The sequence below is a fragment of the Geospiza fortis genome, unplaced genomic scaffold (genome assembly GCF_000277835.1).
Source record: "Geospiza fortis unplaced genomic scaffold, GeoFor_1.0 scaffold112, whole genome shotgun sequence".
Taxonomy (NCBI): Eukaryota; Metazoa; Chordata; class Aves; order Passeriformes; family Thraupidae; genus Geospiza; species Geospiza fortis.
The window spans coordinates 17,731,435-17,748,409 of NW_005054298.1; the positions used below are offsets into that span (position 1 = coordinate 17,731,435).

At 36.8% G+C, this 16,975-nt stretch overlaps 2 protein-coding genes across 3 annotated transcripts in view; both read left to right on the plus strand.

The window, feature by feature from the left end:
* The first annotated feature begins 189 nt into the window (after nt 1–189).
* On the plus strand, nt 190–10,455 carry BBS5 (Bardet-Biedl syndrome 5). Its single transcript, XM_031056092.1, has 12 exons — nt 190–208; nt 926–1,008; nt 1,822–1,887; nt 2,727–2,776; nt 3,304–3,431; nt 4,308–4,443; nt 5,440–5,535; nt 6,167–6,229; nt 6,940–7,074; nt 7,186–7,269; nt 8,902–8,925; nt 9,040–10,455. Exons 2-12 carry the CDS (start codon nt 930–932, stop codon nt 9,139–9,141), a joined length of 963 nt encoding a protein of 320 aa, XP_030911952.1. The 5' UTR covers nt 190–208; nt 926–929; the 3' UTR covers nt 9,142–10,455.
* Nucleotides 10,456–10,539: 84 nt separating this feature from the next.
* KLHL41 (kelch like family member 41) overlaps nt 10,540–16,975 on the plus strand; it is an 8,350-nt gene continuing 1,914 nt past the window's right edge. The window contains exons 1-6 of one of the 2 annotated variants that reach the window (XM_031056076.1): nt 10,540–12,055; nt 12,122–12,345; nt 14,890–15,047; nt 15,138–15,245; nt 16,081–16,266; nt 16,822–16,968. In XM_031056076.1, the coding sequence (XP_030911936.1) occupies nt 11,089–12,055; nt 12,122–12,345; nt 14,890–15,047; nt 15,138–15,245; nt 16,081–16,266; nt 16,822–16,968 (1,790 nt within the window). In that variant the 5' untranslated portion in view covers nt 10,540–11,088. Of the gene's footprint in view, nt 12,346–14,889; nt 15,048–15,137; nt 15,246–16,080; nt 16,267–16,821; nt 16,969–16,975 lie in introns of both variants that reach the window. The other variant, XM_005415841.3, reaches the window with a different exon arrangement.

Genomic DNA, 16,975 nt, shown 5'->3' on the forward strand with positions numbered 1-16,975 from the left:
AGGGGCTTCACCGGGCCGAGCGGGGCGGGGCGGTCAGTGCTTGCTGGGTGGGGTCCACGCACCGTTTCCGATCTATAAAAAGAAAATAAAACGATTGGACACTGCAGGACTGAGGGAAGGTTGTGTACTTTTCCCAGCTGAGCTTTCCTAGGACTGAAAAGTACCGCCAAGCTGAAGGCGTGTGTCTGCGGGGACGGCGGCACTCATGGTTAGCAGGGCTTGGCCAACGGGGCGGTGACTGTGCAGTATTTCAGGAAATTCATGTCTTATTAATACGTTTTGTTTCTGTCACGCCATACATGGAGAGTTTTGGCTGCTTTTGACAATACGAGTAAAGTACAGCAAAAATTGACACTGCATTGGTTATTATGTAATAAAGTGGTTAGATCAGTTAAATAAAGCAAAATAAAAATACAAACAAATAAATAGAAGACCTCACCAAAAAAAGCCAAACAAACAAAAAGCCAAACCACACCCTTTGTGGAAAACTTAGCAGAGCATTTCACATATTCTTATACATCTAATATTTCTTTTGCTGGAATCTCTTCTTTCCTAAGCCTAGCTCCACTCCTTATGACCTGAATCTACATCAAGAGGCAATAAACTCTGTCGCCTAAAAATTACATGAATGCAAGTGGGGTTTTTTTTTGCTTTTTCCTTCATTCTCCAGACACTTTGTAGTTATTTTGGGTATAGTTTTCATGGTCACACTTGCTACATAATTATTTATTTATTTACTGTTATAAGGTAATCATAAAGATATTCATATTTTTCATCTGTGAATGTAGTGATAATTTCAGGTATGTAAAGTTGATTTGTGTGCATGTGTGGATTTTTCATTGCATGATGTACTGAGCAGAAAACAGAGGAAAGCAAAGCAGGGAAATAAAAATGACCTTAAATTAATTATTTTTCCTTTTTTTAGACAAATGAAAATGAGACCTGGAGAAGTCCTTATAGACTGCTTAGAGTCTGTTGAAGATACCAAAGGAAACAATGGAGACAGAGGTAACTGCATACTCAGGGAAACTGTAAACTTTCTACTCTTTAGCCTGTGTAGGTTTATGAAAGCCCTGTCAGGTTCCCATTGAACTCTGTATCAGTGCTCTGTTGCATAGAAGAGATCCTGCCTATTTCTCAGACCTGCCTTGGAATGTTTTTTTAAAAGTTGTGGGAAGGTGATTCTTGTCTCAGAATTTGCTTAGAATTGAAAGCCTTGTAGGAACAATCCATTTATAAACAGTGTGGTGCTGTTCTGCTGTAATCCTCTTTAATGCTTAGTTTGTCCCACCCTGTTTTTTACTGAATCTGAAGTAAGGAATTAACTTACTGAAGTAAGGAATACGTAGTGGGCAGGGGCTGAAGCTGCCAGCATGATGAGATGACCCTTCAAGGGGGTTGGATGTGCTGCTCTCCAGGGTCCAGAATGGAATAAATTTGCATATGGAGAAGGGGTGAGGTTATCCATGAATAGTGCTGTGATAGTTAACTCACTGCCTTCCCCTTCTTCTCCCCAGAGCAGTTCTGCACTAATTGTGTCTACATTTTTGCTATAAGCATCTGGATTGGAATCAGTAACTGCTCTTGGTTTGATTTTGAGGAATGCTAGTATATATTAGAACTTGTTTAATTTATTCCTTGTTGGATTTTCTCTGCTAGCATTTTAAGCATTTAAGTGTTTAGTGGTTTAATGATTTTTCTGGTGGGGATCCCGTACTTTTTTCTTTTTCCCATCAAGGGGAAGGAATATCCTGTTGTTTCAGAATATTTCATTTAATGGGATTTATTTAGATTAAAAATAGCTACAATCTTTATCTCCAGGCAGGCTGCTTGTGACAAATTTGCGGATCATTTGGCGCTCCCTGTCATTGCCCAGAGTCAACCTCTGTAAGTATTACCTTTTGTTTCTTTTGTGGTGGTGCCTTGCTATTCCTTCACAAAGTGTTGATTTCAGTACAGAATGCTGAAGTATAGCTGTGTTGCTCTGGAAAGTCTGAAATAAACTGTTACTAATGAATCTCTTTATAATATAGGAAGTGAGATGGTAATTCATAGCAAAATAGTAATATTCAATATTCTATGTTAATTTCGTAGAAAAGAAGTTGAAGAGTTCTTCAGACATATTTTGCATTTGGCCAGTGTGGGATTCATGTGGCTTTTTAAAAAAAAGAGTTTAAGGTTCATCATACATTGCTGTACTTGTAGCTCTTGTTGCCACCTGTTTATTCACATTCTGCAATTGTACTCCTATTTCTCTATTTATTCCACTCAAGTATCTGCCTTTCCAGTTTTAGTATTGTAAACTCTGGATAAGTTTCTCATTTTAACTGTATCAGTTAAAACTGTACGAGAATGAGAGGTCTGCTCATATTTAATTTAAAGTGCTGAAACAGGGGCAGGATGCAGTTCCTTTGTACACAAATTATTTCCAGTGCTCAGTGTGTAGTCCCCTTCTGTGGAAATATTTCTTGGATTGGATGGTGCACTGAGCAGCCAGAATTGGTCCTGATTTGAGAAGAGCACTTGACCAAAGAACTTTCCAAGATCGTTTCTAGCTTAAATTAGTCTTCGGGGTTGTGATGAGGACCCAGACTATTAACCACAAAATGTAATTCTCACACATAGCATCCAAAGCTGCACTAAAAAATTCAGCAATATACTTTGTAATTTTGACTGTTATTTTTCTTGTTCTCAAAACAATGTTTTTTTCTCCCTTGACTTCTAAGCTGTCGGTTACAACTGCGTTATAAATATAACTACAAGAACTGCCAACTCAGTAAGTTCCAAAAAATACTTTAAAAAATAATAAAAGAAGCTGTAATTAGTTGCTTATACTTACTGCGCTATATCAACAATAATCTGAAACTTTACTTCCAAGAACAGTAAAGAATAGTAAGGAAAATTTTGTTTTAAAAGTGGAGAGCTCTCAAATACATAGCCTGAATGGAATTGCATGCAACCGTGAAGCTGTTTGTTTGACCTGCCACAAAGAACTATCAGGAAGATGAGGTAGATTTTCTGGGCAACCATATGATAACAAAACCAAAAATACAGTTTCAGTCATGATATTGCAAATGTAGAGCAGGCAGGCTGCATTAGTTTTACTGTTGACAGAACTGCCAGTTGGTCTAAAAGAAAAATAAGTTCAGTTGAAGACAGCTGTAGATTAGTGGTAGAATCAGGATTACACCTCCATAAACACTGTTTAAAACAATAACTTAGACAGTATCTGAAGATTATTTATTATTTGTACAATCAAGCTACTGTATTGCCAAAATGTAAAATTTTGTTTTTTCCTTACAGAAATTACGAGGGCAGACAGAAGCTCTGTATATATTGACTAAATGTAACAATACTCGCTTTGAGTTCATATTTACCAATGTTGTTCCTGGAAGTCCCAGACTCTTCACTTCAGTTATTGCTGTGCACAGGTAGTGTACTTAAAATAGTGTTTGATCAAGGACTCAAATATGGGGGATTACAACTGCTGATAGACACAGTATATGACTGTCCATATTCAACATTCAGAAAACTTTCCCTAAAGAGAACAATCTCTGGAAGGAAGGAGGAGTGTGATCACAAATTTTAGTAGATAGCTGCACATAATGAAAATTAATGTGTATTTACTAGTTATTGATCACGATTTATACAGCTTGTGTGTATAAAATATCTGAACAAATAAGAGTATAAAGGAGCTAATTTCAGTGTGCATTTTCTAGCTACAATTTGTGTCTGCAATAATTTCCTGTAATTTCAGACCATGTAAAGGAAATGAAGAGTTAAATCCTGGTCAGAACTCTTCATTGACTATAAAACACTGTATGCTTCCTACCTAAAGACAAGTCATCTGAATGAATGTGTGCATAATATATTACCATGGGTGTCTCTTTAAGAGCTATGGAATACTGACATATATATTGGATGTTTATGATTTAACTGGCATTGAAAAATAAAGGATTGTTAATGTCCATGCTATGTATAGCATGGGACCCAGAGAACTTGTGCTTTGCAATAGAGGCTGGGTGATGACTGTCTTAAGGAAAAAGAAAAAATAGTATAGACATGAACACTACAAGAGATTAAAAAGTTGTTAAAAACCTGTCTTAACTTTAAAGAGAATTTCATTAAGGAAAGCTGGAATATACTTAATTATGTTGAAAAAGTTTTAATAATACTCTCACTTTCCTGCAATGTGGTGATAAGAAAAGCTGAAAATATACATTTCATATCTGTACTGAAACAAAAGGTAAAGATAGTAGAAAAACAGAAGTATGTATGAACTAATACGTATTTTATATTTTTTGCAGAGCTTATGAAACTTCCAAAATGTATCGTGATCTGAAGCTGAGAAGTGCATTGATTCAAAACAAGCAACTGAGATTGTTACCACAAGAACAAATATATGATAAAGTCAATGGAGTTTGGAATTTATCAAGTGACCAGGTATAGTAAAGAATCAGAATACATTTACTATAGAAAAGTTAAAATGTTTCAGCTTTCCTCTAGCAATTGTACTCCTGTAGTTTTGTAGCCTCCGAGGAATTACCCTAATGCTGTTCATCAGCTGATGCATGCAGAGAAACTGATTCCATATGTTTGCTACTCACTACAACAAAATCTCCTTTTGGTAACCTGAAGTCTACATGACCTGGCTAATATGCAAGGAACTGGATATACAATTTTTGTTAAAAATATATATTTAGAAGTCTAAAGCTCTGTATGATACTGAAAGAAAATCATGTTTCTGAAGTGCTCTGCTGAATACTTGTCTGTTTACCTGCTGCTTTGATTAAACAGTAGTAAGATTATATTGTCTTTTGATTAATGAAAATTGAAAATACTGGCAGGGATTCTGTGTCTTAAAAAAAAAAAAACTTTAAAATAAAAATAGAAAACATTTATTATTTTACAGGGCACTAGTTGCAAGCATTTCCTGGAGCAGTGAAACAAAACAGGAGCTGATATTTCTGTCTGTGCAATTTTAGTCCAGAATAGAAATATGATCCACTCTGACAAGCTAAAAAGTTCTTTCCTCTACGTTCCCTTGGCACACATCTCCTCAATTACCTAAGTTTAACCCACATGCCTTTACACTTACGCTTTCTGCCAATTCCAGATCTGTACAGTTAATAACACTCAGATGCTTCATGTATTCCCATGAGGTTGGCTGGGCTGTGACTTGATCCAGCTTTGCTGCAGTAGTAGGTGCTCACAGCTATTTTCATTACTCAGATTTACATAGCCTTTAAAGATGGGATCCTACTTCCTTGCAGTCAATAGTAACATTTCAGCTGGGTTTTGTAGGGAAGAATCAGGCTTGTAGTGAATAAAATATGAAGCTGTATCTTGCTTATATGTAAATGGATAGCAAGTAATCATCATGTTTGGGAAAAAAAGCTCTGTACTTAAAGCAATTCTAACATAACTTTTCTTTAATAGGGAAATTTGGGAACATTTTTTATTACTAATGTGAGAATAGTTTGGCATGCAAATATGAATGACAGCTTTAATGTCAGCATACCATATCTACAAATTGTAAGTATCTTACAACAACCATTTTCAAAATGAAACAGCATATGTTCAAGTCTTTGGTTAAAACTCCCAGGTTACCAAAATTCTATTTCATATCTCTCATTCAGAGAGGAACTTCATTTTTCCTAAGTTCCATCAACCACAGGGTATATTTTCTTTTCTGTCCAGATTAGTTGGGGGATTTCCTGGGTGGGTACAGGTGTTGAAAATGGCTTGTATTTCAAACTTTTTAATATTTACTCTGATGCTTCATGCCACCTATATAACTACAAGAACTGCCAACTCAGTAAGTTCCAAAAAATACTTTTAAAAATAATAAAAGAAGCTGTAACTAGTTGCTTATGTTTACCGCATTGTATCAACAATAATCTGAAAGTTTAATTAAACTGGGATTAATGATCTGTGAATCTGATGTTCAGAAATTTACTGTTACCATTGTTACCACTTCTAATAAAACACTTTTCCCTGAGGTTTCAGGGGTTCAGATTTGTAATGGTAAATGGGAGGGAATGCTGGTAGCCAAGCTTCCAGAGCCAGTACTTGTAATTATTGCACTGTAAAAAAAGAAACCAAAATGAGGTTTTTACCCAGTAATTACAGAGTTTTTAACAGTGTTATACCTCTTTATCATTAGCGTTCAATAAAAATGAGAGACTCAAAGTTTGGCTTGGCTCTTGTGATAGAGAGTTCTCAGCAGGTAAGAAGCTTTAATAGCCTTTTTCTATTGATTACGTTTTTATTATACATATATACAATATTTCTTTAGATGCAATATTTTTATATACAATGTTTCTCTAATTTTGACATGTCATGGGTCTACTCTGAAGTTACATAGAGCATTTCTTCTGTGTGGCCTTTTGAAAACTTTAAGTTCTCTTTGCACTGCTTTAAGTGTATGTTATGGTCAATATGGCTATTGGGAGTTACAGTTTCTCTAAGCAAAGCAACAATAGGCCAGCATGACTGGCTTATAACTGTCAAATACACTGTCTTCTGACAGATTATCTTTGGGATCTAATTAATTCTGTACTTAATTAAGACCATTCTTTTAAATCTTTTTCATTATTTCTGTGTGTCTGAAAGCTTCTTTAATAACAGCATCAAGGCCTAAGAGACTCAACATTTGCTGAGTGGCTGGGAATAAATCATTAATATCGCTTCTGAATTTGTCCCACCCTTGTTTGCTTGTGACTTTGGGTATAAGGAGTTTGTTCGCCTTTTATATAATGGGCTAATGGTTAAAAGCTCATCTACTTCATGGAGAAGCATTGTCATTGTTTTATTTCACCCATGATTTTCTCAGCAAGATGAAAATTGCTATCATTTAACTGGAAATCACTATCAAGGAGAAAAAATTGTTTAAAAAGTAAGACTAATAAAGAGATGGTTTTTTTCTCTGTTTTATAGAGTGGAGGATATGTGCTTGGTTTTAAAATAGACCCTGTAGAGAAACTACAGGAGGCAGTGAAAGAGATTAATTCACTTCACAAAGTTTATTCAGCTAATCCTATATTTGGAGTGGATTATGAAATGGAAGAAAAGGTACTCCATTTATTTATTTTAAATTAGATACAATACTGTGTTAACAATAATAAAAATATATTAAACATATTAGATATGTGAATTTACTTACTACAGTGTTATAATTTGCAGCCTCAACCTCTTGAAGACCTAACAGTGGAGCAGGTTCCAGATGATGTGGAAATAGAAGCTGATGAACATACAGATGCTTTTGTGGTAAGGGGCTCCACATAAAAACCAGAAAAATAGAATCATTCTTGTTTAGTTATTCAGATTTAAGCAATGTACAGCTGTAATCCTCTGTTAAACATAAGCTGCAACTGTACTTTCTATATTTAAAACACATCTACATGTCTTTTATTAAACATCCTGATTACTACAGGAATTTATTCTGTATATGAATTCTTAATTTAAGAATGAACTATTATTCAAGTATTATTCAAAAGAAATATTAGTAGATATTTAAAATAATAGTTGTATTTAGTTTCTCAGCACATTAAAATTGGGAATTGCTTGAAAATCAGCGGTACAATATAATCAGATACATTATTGAAACAATAATTTGACTTCTCTTAAAGCAGACTAATAGGGTTTACATTATTATGTCTCCCAGTATTTTGGGAAAATTTACTTTAAAATGCATTAGGTTGCTTGACTGACCCTCTTTCAACAAATTTCCAAACTTAGTGTGCAACCCAGTAACACTTGGTTCCATGATTGACTGCAAGGGTAGATGGCACATGTTTTCAAGTGTTAGCCTTGATGCATTGACCAATCTCTGAAATTTGATAAATTAACAGGCCTAGCACCAGTGTTATTTCCAGTCCTTTTAATTTTGCGGCCTCTTACTAACACAGATAAGCTCTTGTTTTTTCCTTGCCTTCTTTCCTAGCTTTTTGGATTATTTATTTTCATTTTTGCACATTTTATTCAGTGTTCAGCATATTTGAAGACATACCTTCTCCTTAAATGGATATCTGTTTGCTTTGTTGGTGCCTTTATCACCTGAACTAAATAACTGTGCTTTGTATATTCTCAAACAAAAACTGGAAGCTGAAAATGGTTAGAAGTTTGTTGCTGTAGAGACTCAGGTTGCCCAGGACCCAAGGAGCAGCTACACACCAACATTCCACAATACTTGATGCTACAGGAAAGCACCTCCTTTGCTGCCCCTCACCAGTCCACAGGGGCAGCTGAAGCAAGACTGGGCTCATTTTGGGAAATAACATCTAGAACCTGCTGGTCCAGAGATTTCTACAGTGTGGATATTTTCGGAGATCTGATATCCCTAAAAGTTTGAGCCTTAATTTCCACCCACACAGAATAGGAAAGATGGTATCTCTTTCCCACGTCTCTGTGTATGGAGTTGTTCTATTACTCTATGTTCTTTTCTTAGATTGAGTATGATGTCAACTGAATTTTGATATTATACATTTTAAGCTAGTTTTTGGTGTTGAATAGTAAAAGCTGCTGCACATGAGGCAAAAAAATACCAGAATGCTGTCAGTTTGTCTTCATATTAATATTCCCTAAAAAGTGTTTGTCAGTGTAACAAATGTAATACAAAAATGTTGCCATTTAAAAAGTCTTTCTTTATTATGGTCGAAATTTCAAGGGTTGGTATTTAATGAAAAATACCATAATCCACTGATATCTAATCTGTAATCCAAATCTAACAGGATTTTCTGTTAGAACCCTTTTGTAAATTATTTTAACATAGAAGTAAAACCCATGTAGACTAGATTCTTGTGGAAGACCTACTCAATACAGTTTTGACCCCAAGGAATTATTAGCAGATGTGGTTTTTAGACTTTTGTTTTCACAGTTCTCTTTTGTTTTCCTTTGCAGGCTTACTTTGCTGATGAAAACAAGGTAAGGAGATACTTTTTCATATTATCAAATTCCTGTTGATAAAATGGGATAATGAAATTAAAAAGTGCCTTCTGCTTTATTTTATTTTCTCTCGTATGTCATGTATTCAAAAAGCAACATGATCGGGAGCCTGTGTTTTCAGAAGAACTGGGACTTGCAATAGAGAAGCTAAAGGATGGATTCACACTCCAGGGGCTCTGGGAAGTAATGACCTGATTTAGATTGGCACATGTTTGTTTCTTAAGCAGGAAAAACACTGTTCTTGCTGGATTTAGATCTGTAGAAGATAATTTAGAAATATTGGAGTAGTAGAGAAGGAACATGCCAAAGCTAAAGAGCAGGCAAATATTATATAAGAAGCCCTCAGGCTATTTCATAAAAGAAAGGTTACTCAAAAACCTTGTATGCTTGAGCTGTGCATTTCCTGTGTTGCCTGCGTAAGCAGTGGGAGGAGAGCCCCTCTGAGGCTGCTGCGGGGAGCGCTGCCCCCTGCAGGGCCCTCGGTGCCCGCTGTACGGACCTGCACATTCCCTCTGTCAGACTGGGAGCACCTGGGGGTCCCTCCACACCCCTTCCAAATGGCGTGGCAGTGCCATTGACACACTTGTAACCTCCGCTGTTTTCAGGACTGCCCTCTGTCTCCCTTCCCTGACAGCACAAATTCAGCCATGGTGTTTCAGACACCATTTTATGGCAGGTAGCCACCATTTTTTTTATAACTTCATGGCTTCTGTGTTTATGTATTGCCCTTTGGCTGCCAGGACCAGGCACTGCTTGCCATTTTCCACAGCACTATGTCAGAAAAAGAAGCCTCCTCTTTTTCTGAATGCGGAGACCACTGCCTGAGACAGGGCAGTGTGAGGTATGCAGTTTGATGCTCAATTTCAAATATTCATGTATTTATACAGAGTGATGTACTTTCCCATAATGATTGGTTGAATTACATTTCCATAACTTGTTTAATGATTTGCAACACAGAAATACCATCATACAGGGAACATTTTGTATGTAGGCATATTGGCTGTGTTATTGATAGCTTTAAGCAAAAGCAATTCTGTTCCAAATATCTCATAATTGTGCTTAATGTTCAGCATGTATTATTCCAAGTTTTAATTGTAATGCAGATATCCTCATACAGTTGTTGTTTGTTTGTTTTTGCCAGAGCACTTTTTAAAGCAATGATCTAGAAAACAGGGCACATGCAAATAGCTTCTGTGTGTGTCATTAGACCTTTTATGATGTTATGTGTTAATGAGTCATTTATTGTTTAAAGGAAGACACAGCTGTTACGTTTTCTAGTGAGATAAAACCTCTGTGCTGTTTTCTATAAATGGAAAAAGTCAAATGAGCTGTCCTTTCAGCTGTTGTTTCAGCAGCTGACTGTTAAAGTAACTGTGGTACAAATGTAATACTGGTGTTTGTAGAAAATCTTTCAAAGTATATACTTTAATGAAATACAACCTATATTGAAAAGCTGTCATTACTTTAATAAACTTTGATAATATTATATATTGTTGTAAATCTTGCATTCAAGTAGTTGTATTTTGGATTTTGATCCTGTTTCCATTACATTCAAAGAACATTTTACCATATGGGTAGAGACTTCAATTTAAATTATTTTGGAAGGCAAAACTTTACCTGAAATAACACATATTTTATGTCTAAACAGTAGTGTTTGGTTTAAAACCAAATGGATATTAAGAAGCAGCCCAAAATTTCAAAGCCTTAATATCTGAAGAAATTGTATATGTGATATGGTTCTGTATAAAAATAATCTTAGAACAAGAGCGATCAATACAAAGTTGTAGAGTTTTTTAGTATCTTTATGACTGCAGCAATGACCTGTATTAAGCAACTCTGAAAAAGTGAGCAGTAGTTAAAACTGACTATTTGATTAATAATATTTCTATTTCAGAATATTTAGTAACATATATCTGTGCAGTCTTGCTCATAGCTGTCTCACTTAGGGTCAGATTCTGCTGTCCTTACTCATGTCAAATAATTTATTACATTGCACATAATCTTACTGATTCAATGTGGAGAATGATGGCAAAACCTGACCATAGTGACTAAGAGCAACAGTTGCTTCTTTCAGTCTTTGACAGCTGCAAGAGCAACTCTGTTTTTCCAAACCGTCCATCCCAAATTCCGACCTGTAAGAGTATGTACCTATATTTAGCTAGTGAGATTAAATTGCAGAGGCTTCAAGCAGGGCAAAAAGCACATTGGTCTGCCTTTTTTACAGACAAACCCTTGGGCAGACAACAGCTAAAGCTTTCTACTCCCTCCCCTTTCCCAAGTGTTTGCAAAATGGATTCCCAAAGGGAACTCACTGAAGAGCTCAGACTTTACCAATCCACCCTCCTTCAGGATGGCCTCAAGGAACTCCTTGAAGAGAAAAAGTTTGTAGATTGCTCTCTAAAAGCTGGTGACAGAAGCCTGCCTTGCCACAGATTGATTCTGTCGGCATGTAGCCCTTATTTTCGTGAGTATTTCTTATCTGAGCAAAATGAAGATAAAAAGAAGGAAGTAGTTCTAGATAATGTTGACCCCAACATCCTGGATATGATTGTCAAATACCTTTATTCAGCAAGTATTGATCTCAATGATTCTAATGTGCAAGATATTTTTGCTTTGGCCAGCCGCTTTCAGATCCCTTCTGTATTCACTGTGTGTGTCTCCTACCTTCAGAAGAGGCTTGCTGTTGGTAACTGTCTGGCTATCCTTCGGTTAGGTGTTCTGCTTGACTGCCCGAGACTTGCATTTTCTGCACGTGATTTTGTTTCAGATCATTTTCTGCAGATCTGCAAAGAAGAGGACTTCATGCAGCTTGCCCCTCATGAACTTATCTCAGTTATTTCACCTGACAGTTTAAACGTAGAGAAGGAAGAACTGGTATTTGAAGCAGTAATGAGATGGGTCCGAACAGACAAGGAGAACAGAGTAAAGAGCCTGGGGGAAATTTTTGACTGCATACGTTTTCGTCTAATGCCAGAAAAATACTTCAAAGAACAGGTTGAGAAGGATGATATAATTAAAAGCAACTCAGACCTTCAGAAAAAAGTTAAGATTATTAAGGATGCTTTTGCTGGAAAACTGCCTGACTCTAGCAAAAGCACAGAAAAGTCAACCAAAGGGGAGGTGAATGGCGATGTAGGAGATGAAGATTTACTGCCTGGATACCTAAATGACCTTCCCAGGCATGGCATGTTTGTCAAAGACCTGATTCTTCTGGTTAATGACACTGCTGCAGTAGCTTATGATCCTCTTGAAAATGAATGCTACCTAGCAGCCCTTGCAGAACAGATTCCCAGAAATCATTCCAGTATAGTCACCAAACAAAATCAGGTCTATATTGTTGGAGGACTTTATGTGGAAGAGGAGAACAAGGATCAGCCTTTCCAGTCATACTTCTTCCAGGTACAAGCTTTATATTTGTTGGTATAATAATACTTGCTTATGAGGGTTACTGAAAAGTTTTCTGAGTGCCTGCAAGTGGGTTGTCTAGTGTCTTTGTATGGTGATGGAGAGAAGTATCTAGAGAGAGTTATTTTTGTCTCAGAGACAGAAATGAAACGGAGGGCCTTGCATCTTCTTTTTCAAGATTAACTGCTGGTGAGATCCCAGAAAATATTAAAAAGATTAGTATATTCTGTATAGGCAATGCTTTTCATTAAGGCCCAGATTTTTCACTGTGCAGATGTCTAAATTTAGGTCTAATAATATTTTTGTAAAATACTTTTGTGTATTTTTGTTAACTCTGATGAAAGTTGGAGTGCTTTAGCTGGTTTAGATCTGATGAGATGTCTTTCTTTTTTGCATCTAAAATACTTTCATGACAGCAGTAATGTGTGTATTTTAAGTCCAATTTCTGCTACTAAAATTGCAAAGTCCTTTTTGTCATATCTACATTTGAAAGCCTAAAGGCCATATAAATATGTAATTTAGAGGCAAGTTTTTTTCTCGGCAAACTGTCAGTGTCAGTACACTAAATACCATGTTTCACCTGAGTGTAATTGTATATCTTTGTAAATCTGTATAATACAAGGCTGATTAGTGCTAACTGTAACTCCACAATATATTTCAGGAAAATTAGCAAAAATGCAGTTTGCCATGCTTATACCATAAACTAAGTCTGTTGTGTTTTTAGCTACATGCTTTGGTGTATATTTAAACTATTTTGTGCTGAATTATGCAATATGCTGCTGGCCACATCCTCTCTTTAGGCATACTGGCCTAAAAGAGTAAAATTAAGTCCTGTTTTAATATGAAATAAAGCACAGTAATAAGCAGTGATAGAATTTTGATATTAAAAAATGCAAATATTGTTTATAGGAGCCAGGCTCACTCTTTGCACACACAATAAAAGACTTGGTTTCATATTGATGTAGTCATGTGTGTTTAGTCCAGAACTGAGTAAGTCTCAGGCTACTAGAAAGTGGCCTCTGAGAAACTAAACCTCAAGACTGATACTAAAAATAGATGAAGTTTTCAAAATTCTACTTTAAATGTCAACATCCATTTCCTGAAATCATGTTTGTTTGCTTGTCATCTTTAAGCTTACTTAATGCTGCTATTCCCTATAGTTACAATACTTGTCTGCATTACCCATGTGGCAGTTGTTCTCTCCAAAATATTAATGCAGTGCCAAACCAATTTTCACTTGCTGATCTTCCTTTTTCCACCAGTAGAGCATTGCATTTGGTAGCTTGCAACCTGGGAGAAAACAAGGCTACCACTGGCTCGAGAATGCATGACAAGTCGATGCCCTATCAGCAGTAAATATGTCATCTTGAAGACTTAGGAAGTAAGCTGTGATCTCTGTGATCTTCTCATTGCCCTACCCAGATCCAACTACTGGGGAAATCCATGGCCACAAACTACATTTCCCTGTTGCAATAAAACTTTCTGTCCAACAGGGGTGGTCTATCAAATTTGGGAGATGCACTTAGCATGGAAACCTTGACTGTGGAACATATTTCTGGAAGAAGAACGTGACCAAGCTGAATCCTGAACTTTATTTTGACTGAACTTTCTTTTACTTTCTATCAAATGCCTTTACACCTATACAAACTCTTATCTTACCCTCCCTTCCTATACCAATTCCAGCAAATCTATAAGCAGTAGGTCTGAGAAAATAGTTCTTTTTCAATGTTAGAGGTAATTCACGTTCAATCACAAATTCTCAGATCAAAACAAAAAGTAAGTACCACAGGTACTTATTCTAGGAAAATCCTGGTTTATTTTGTTATCTGTCCTCCTGCTGCTACTTTTCCTTAGGTGTTTTCAGCATACTGGATGTTAATTAATTGAGAGAGCCCTGAGAGTACTACAGTAGAAATGACACCAATATTATTGCTGAGGGACCTACAGTGAGTTCCTATTTTTCTTAAGAGTTAAGTGGTTTTTGTGTATTCAGAGATCTCACAAACTCTTGAGGGTATTTGTGATGAAACACACATCTGTTGCCCTAGGGATTACAAAAGAAACATCTGTGCCCTTTGCCATGTGATGTTTCCTGATCAGTAAGAACTGTGTAAGCATGTCTGGCACCTCACTGTAGCAATGAGCACCACCAGCTAAACACACAGGTGTGCAACTGCAGGAGTGGCTGCTCCCTCAGGCAGGAAGAACCACCTGTTCTTTCCAACATGATAGGGAACCGAGAGTGAGGGACCTTTGTGTAAGGAAGAGCTTAATAAAGAGGCAAGGAAACAGTGAGGGTGAGCAGACACAAAGAGAGTTGTATGGCATTGACTCTGCTAGATCTGAGCACAATGAAGTATGTGTGGGTAGAAGACATCATTCATTAGTTGCACTGAGGGAAGGGCAGGTTGTTCAGATAAGCAGATTTGCTGTTGAGAGACACTGAGTGCCAATAGATAAATTCTGTGGAACAGTGTTCATTGTGTGGATTTTTACTCTTTGCCTTTCCTAACCCTTGCTGTTCTGATGCTCTTTCAGCTGGATAGCATTGCTGGTGAGTGGGTTGCCCTTCCTCCACTGCCGTCAGCCAGGTGTCTCTTCGGGCTGGGAGAGTCAGACAACAAGATCTATGTCATAGCAGGCAAGGACCTTCGCACCGAGGAGTCGCTTGATTCAGTACTGTGCTATGACCCTGTGTATGTTCCAATTTTAATCATGCCCACTGAGGACATGGAGATGGCCCATTGTTAGTTGAAAAAAACCTAACAGTAATCTTCTTGTTCCAGGGCAATGAAATGGGGTGAGATCAAAAAACTGCCCATCAAAGTATATGGCCATGCAACTATCTCAAACAATGGACTGATATATTGTCTTGGTGGAAAAACTGATGATAAGTGAGTTTCTAAGTCTTTTTATGACAATAGCATTATCTTCTTGGTCCTTAATAAATAATGTGTCTCACACTCAGAAATTAGGTTTTCCCTTTTCTGCATCTCTGGATTAAGGTTGCTAATAGTCTGGCAGAGGGGAATACATTATGGTATGAAGGAAATATTTTTTGGCGATAAAGTAAATTACATATAAATTGTAATCTAACTTGCTATTTTAATAACCATGCTTATTTCCAAGGCAAATTTTACTTACGCTGCAGGCAAATTAGTAATACATAGCTACGAGGACCTTCACTGAAAGTACTCTTTCCTTTCAGATAGAAATACCTAGGGGCCCTGGATTTACAGTCTGTTTTTCCAATTTTCTTGCCTGTGATACCTGTTATACTTTATTGGGTATGACCTTAGGAAAATAAAAGTGTTCACTGACACTGAACAGGGGGTGGTAATTTTTAAGTGTTTTATAGGGGATATTTAAGATAAAAATTTGTCATATCAGCCAAAACTCCATCATAATCTTTCCTTTATATAACTTTGCTATATATTCCTCCACAAATCCATCTGAATACAATATGCTGGGAAAGGATGTTGTCTTTCTCCTCAAAAGTACAGTGAAATGGCTGCCCTATGTAATGTAAACCACATTTGATTTAGTCCTATGGATGTGAGTAGTGCTTTGTAGACATTGCAAGGATTCTCAGATTAGATACAATAAAGGATTCTCCAGGATAGGGAAGAGGTGGTATAGATAAACCCATACAGTCTACCTCAATTGATCTACTTGGAACAAGTCAAAAGTTCATTAGAAATGATCACCAATTTTCTTTTTGCTCCCCAGGAAATGCACTAATAGATTATTTGTGTACAATCCCAAGAAAGGAGACTGGAGAGACCTGGCTCCAATGAAAGTGCCTCGCTCGATGTTTGGAACAGCCATCCATAAGGGCAAGATTGTCATTGCAGGTGGTGTCACTGAGGAAGGCCTTACTGCATCTGTTGAAGCTTTTGATCTGACCACCAATAAGTGAGTGCAATATTCAAGCTATTTTAATCAAGTGTTTTATCATCTAGGCTTTTAGGAGCCCTGAGGTAAGAGTCACAAAGCTGTTCAGGTACCTATACTCCCAACTGAGACATTTGGTCTACAGTCACATGTTCAGCAACAACAGCAGCAGTTTACAAAGCAGGTCTGTAGATGTTTTTCCTGCACCCACGCACACTCCAATTATTATGCTAATGCCATTTGAAATAAATGTGCATTTTGGAAACTGTAGGGAGAAATGAGAATAACTGGGGAACAATATGTCTGTATGAAGCATGTTACTGAACAATCAGGGAATCTGAAAGAAGTTGTCCCTGAGAAGAGATGACTAAACAGTGTAATTGTGTAATTTAAGAGCTGCAGAAGTCCATGAGGGGATGGAGACACTGGAACATACTGCTGATAAATCTCAGAATTTTTTCATTTTATTAAACCACAGTCATGGTACCCGAATTTGTTGCCCAGAGAAGTGTTTTAGTGCATTCAGTTTACTGTATTTCTTATGTGTTTAACTTGACTTTTTCTTTTGATCCTTAGATGGGAGATAATGCCTGAATTTCCCCAAGAGAGAAGTTCCATTAGTTTAGTCACTTTAAGTGGAGCTTTGTATGCTATTGGAGGCTTTGCAATGATTCAGCTTGAATCTAAAGAATTTGCACCTAGTGAAGTCACTGACATATGGAAGTAAGTT

What these genes read in the sequence shown, in the direction of transcription:
- BBS5 (XM_031056092.1), top strand. Translation starts at nt 930, where the DNA reads ATGAAAATGAGACCTGGAGAAGTCCTTATAGACTGCTTAGAGTCTGTT. An exon ending in AGGAAACAATGGAGACAGAG is followed by an intron (nt 1,009 to 1,821) that starts GTAACTGCATAC and finishes CTTTATCTCCAG; the next exon opens with GCAGGCTGCTTGTGACAAAT. An exon ending in ATTGCCCAGAGTCAACCTCT is followed by an intron (nt 1,888 to 2,726) that starts GTAAGTATTACC and finishes TTGACTTCTAAG; the next exon opens with CTGTCGGTTACAACTGCGTT.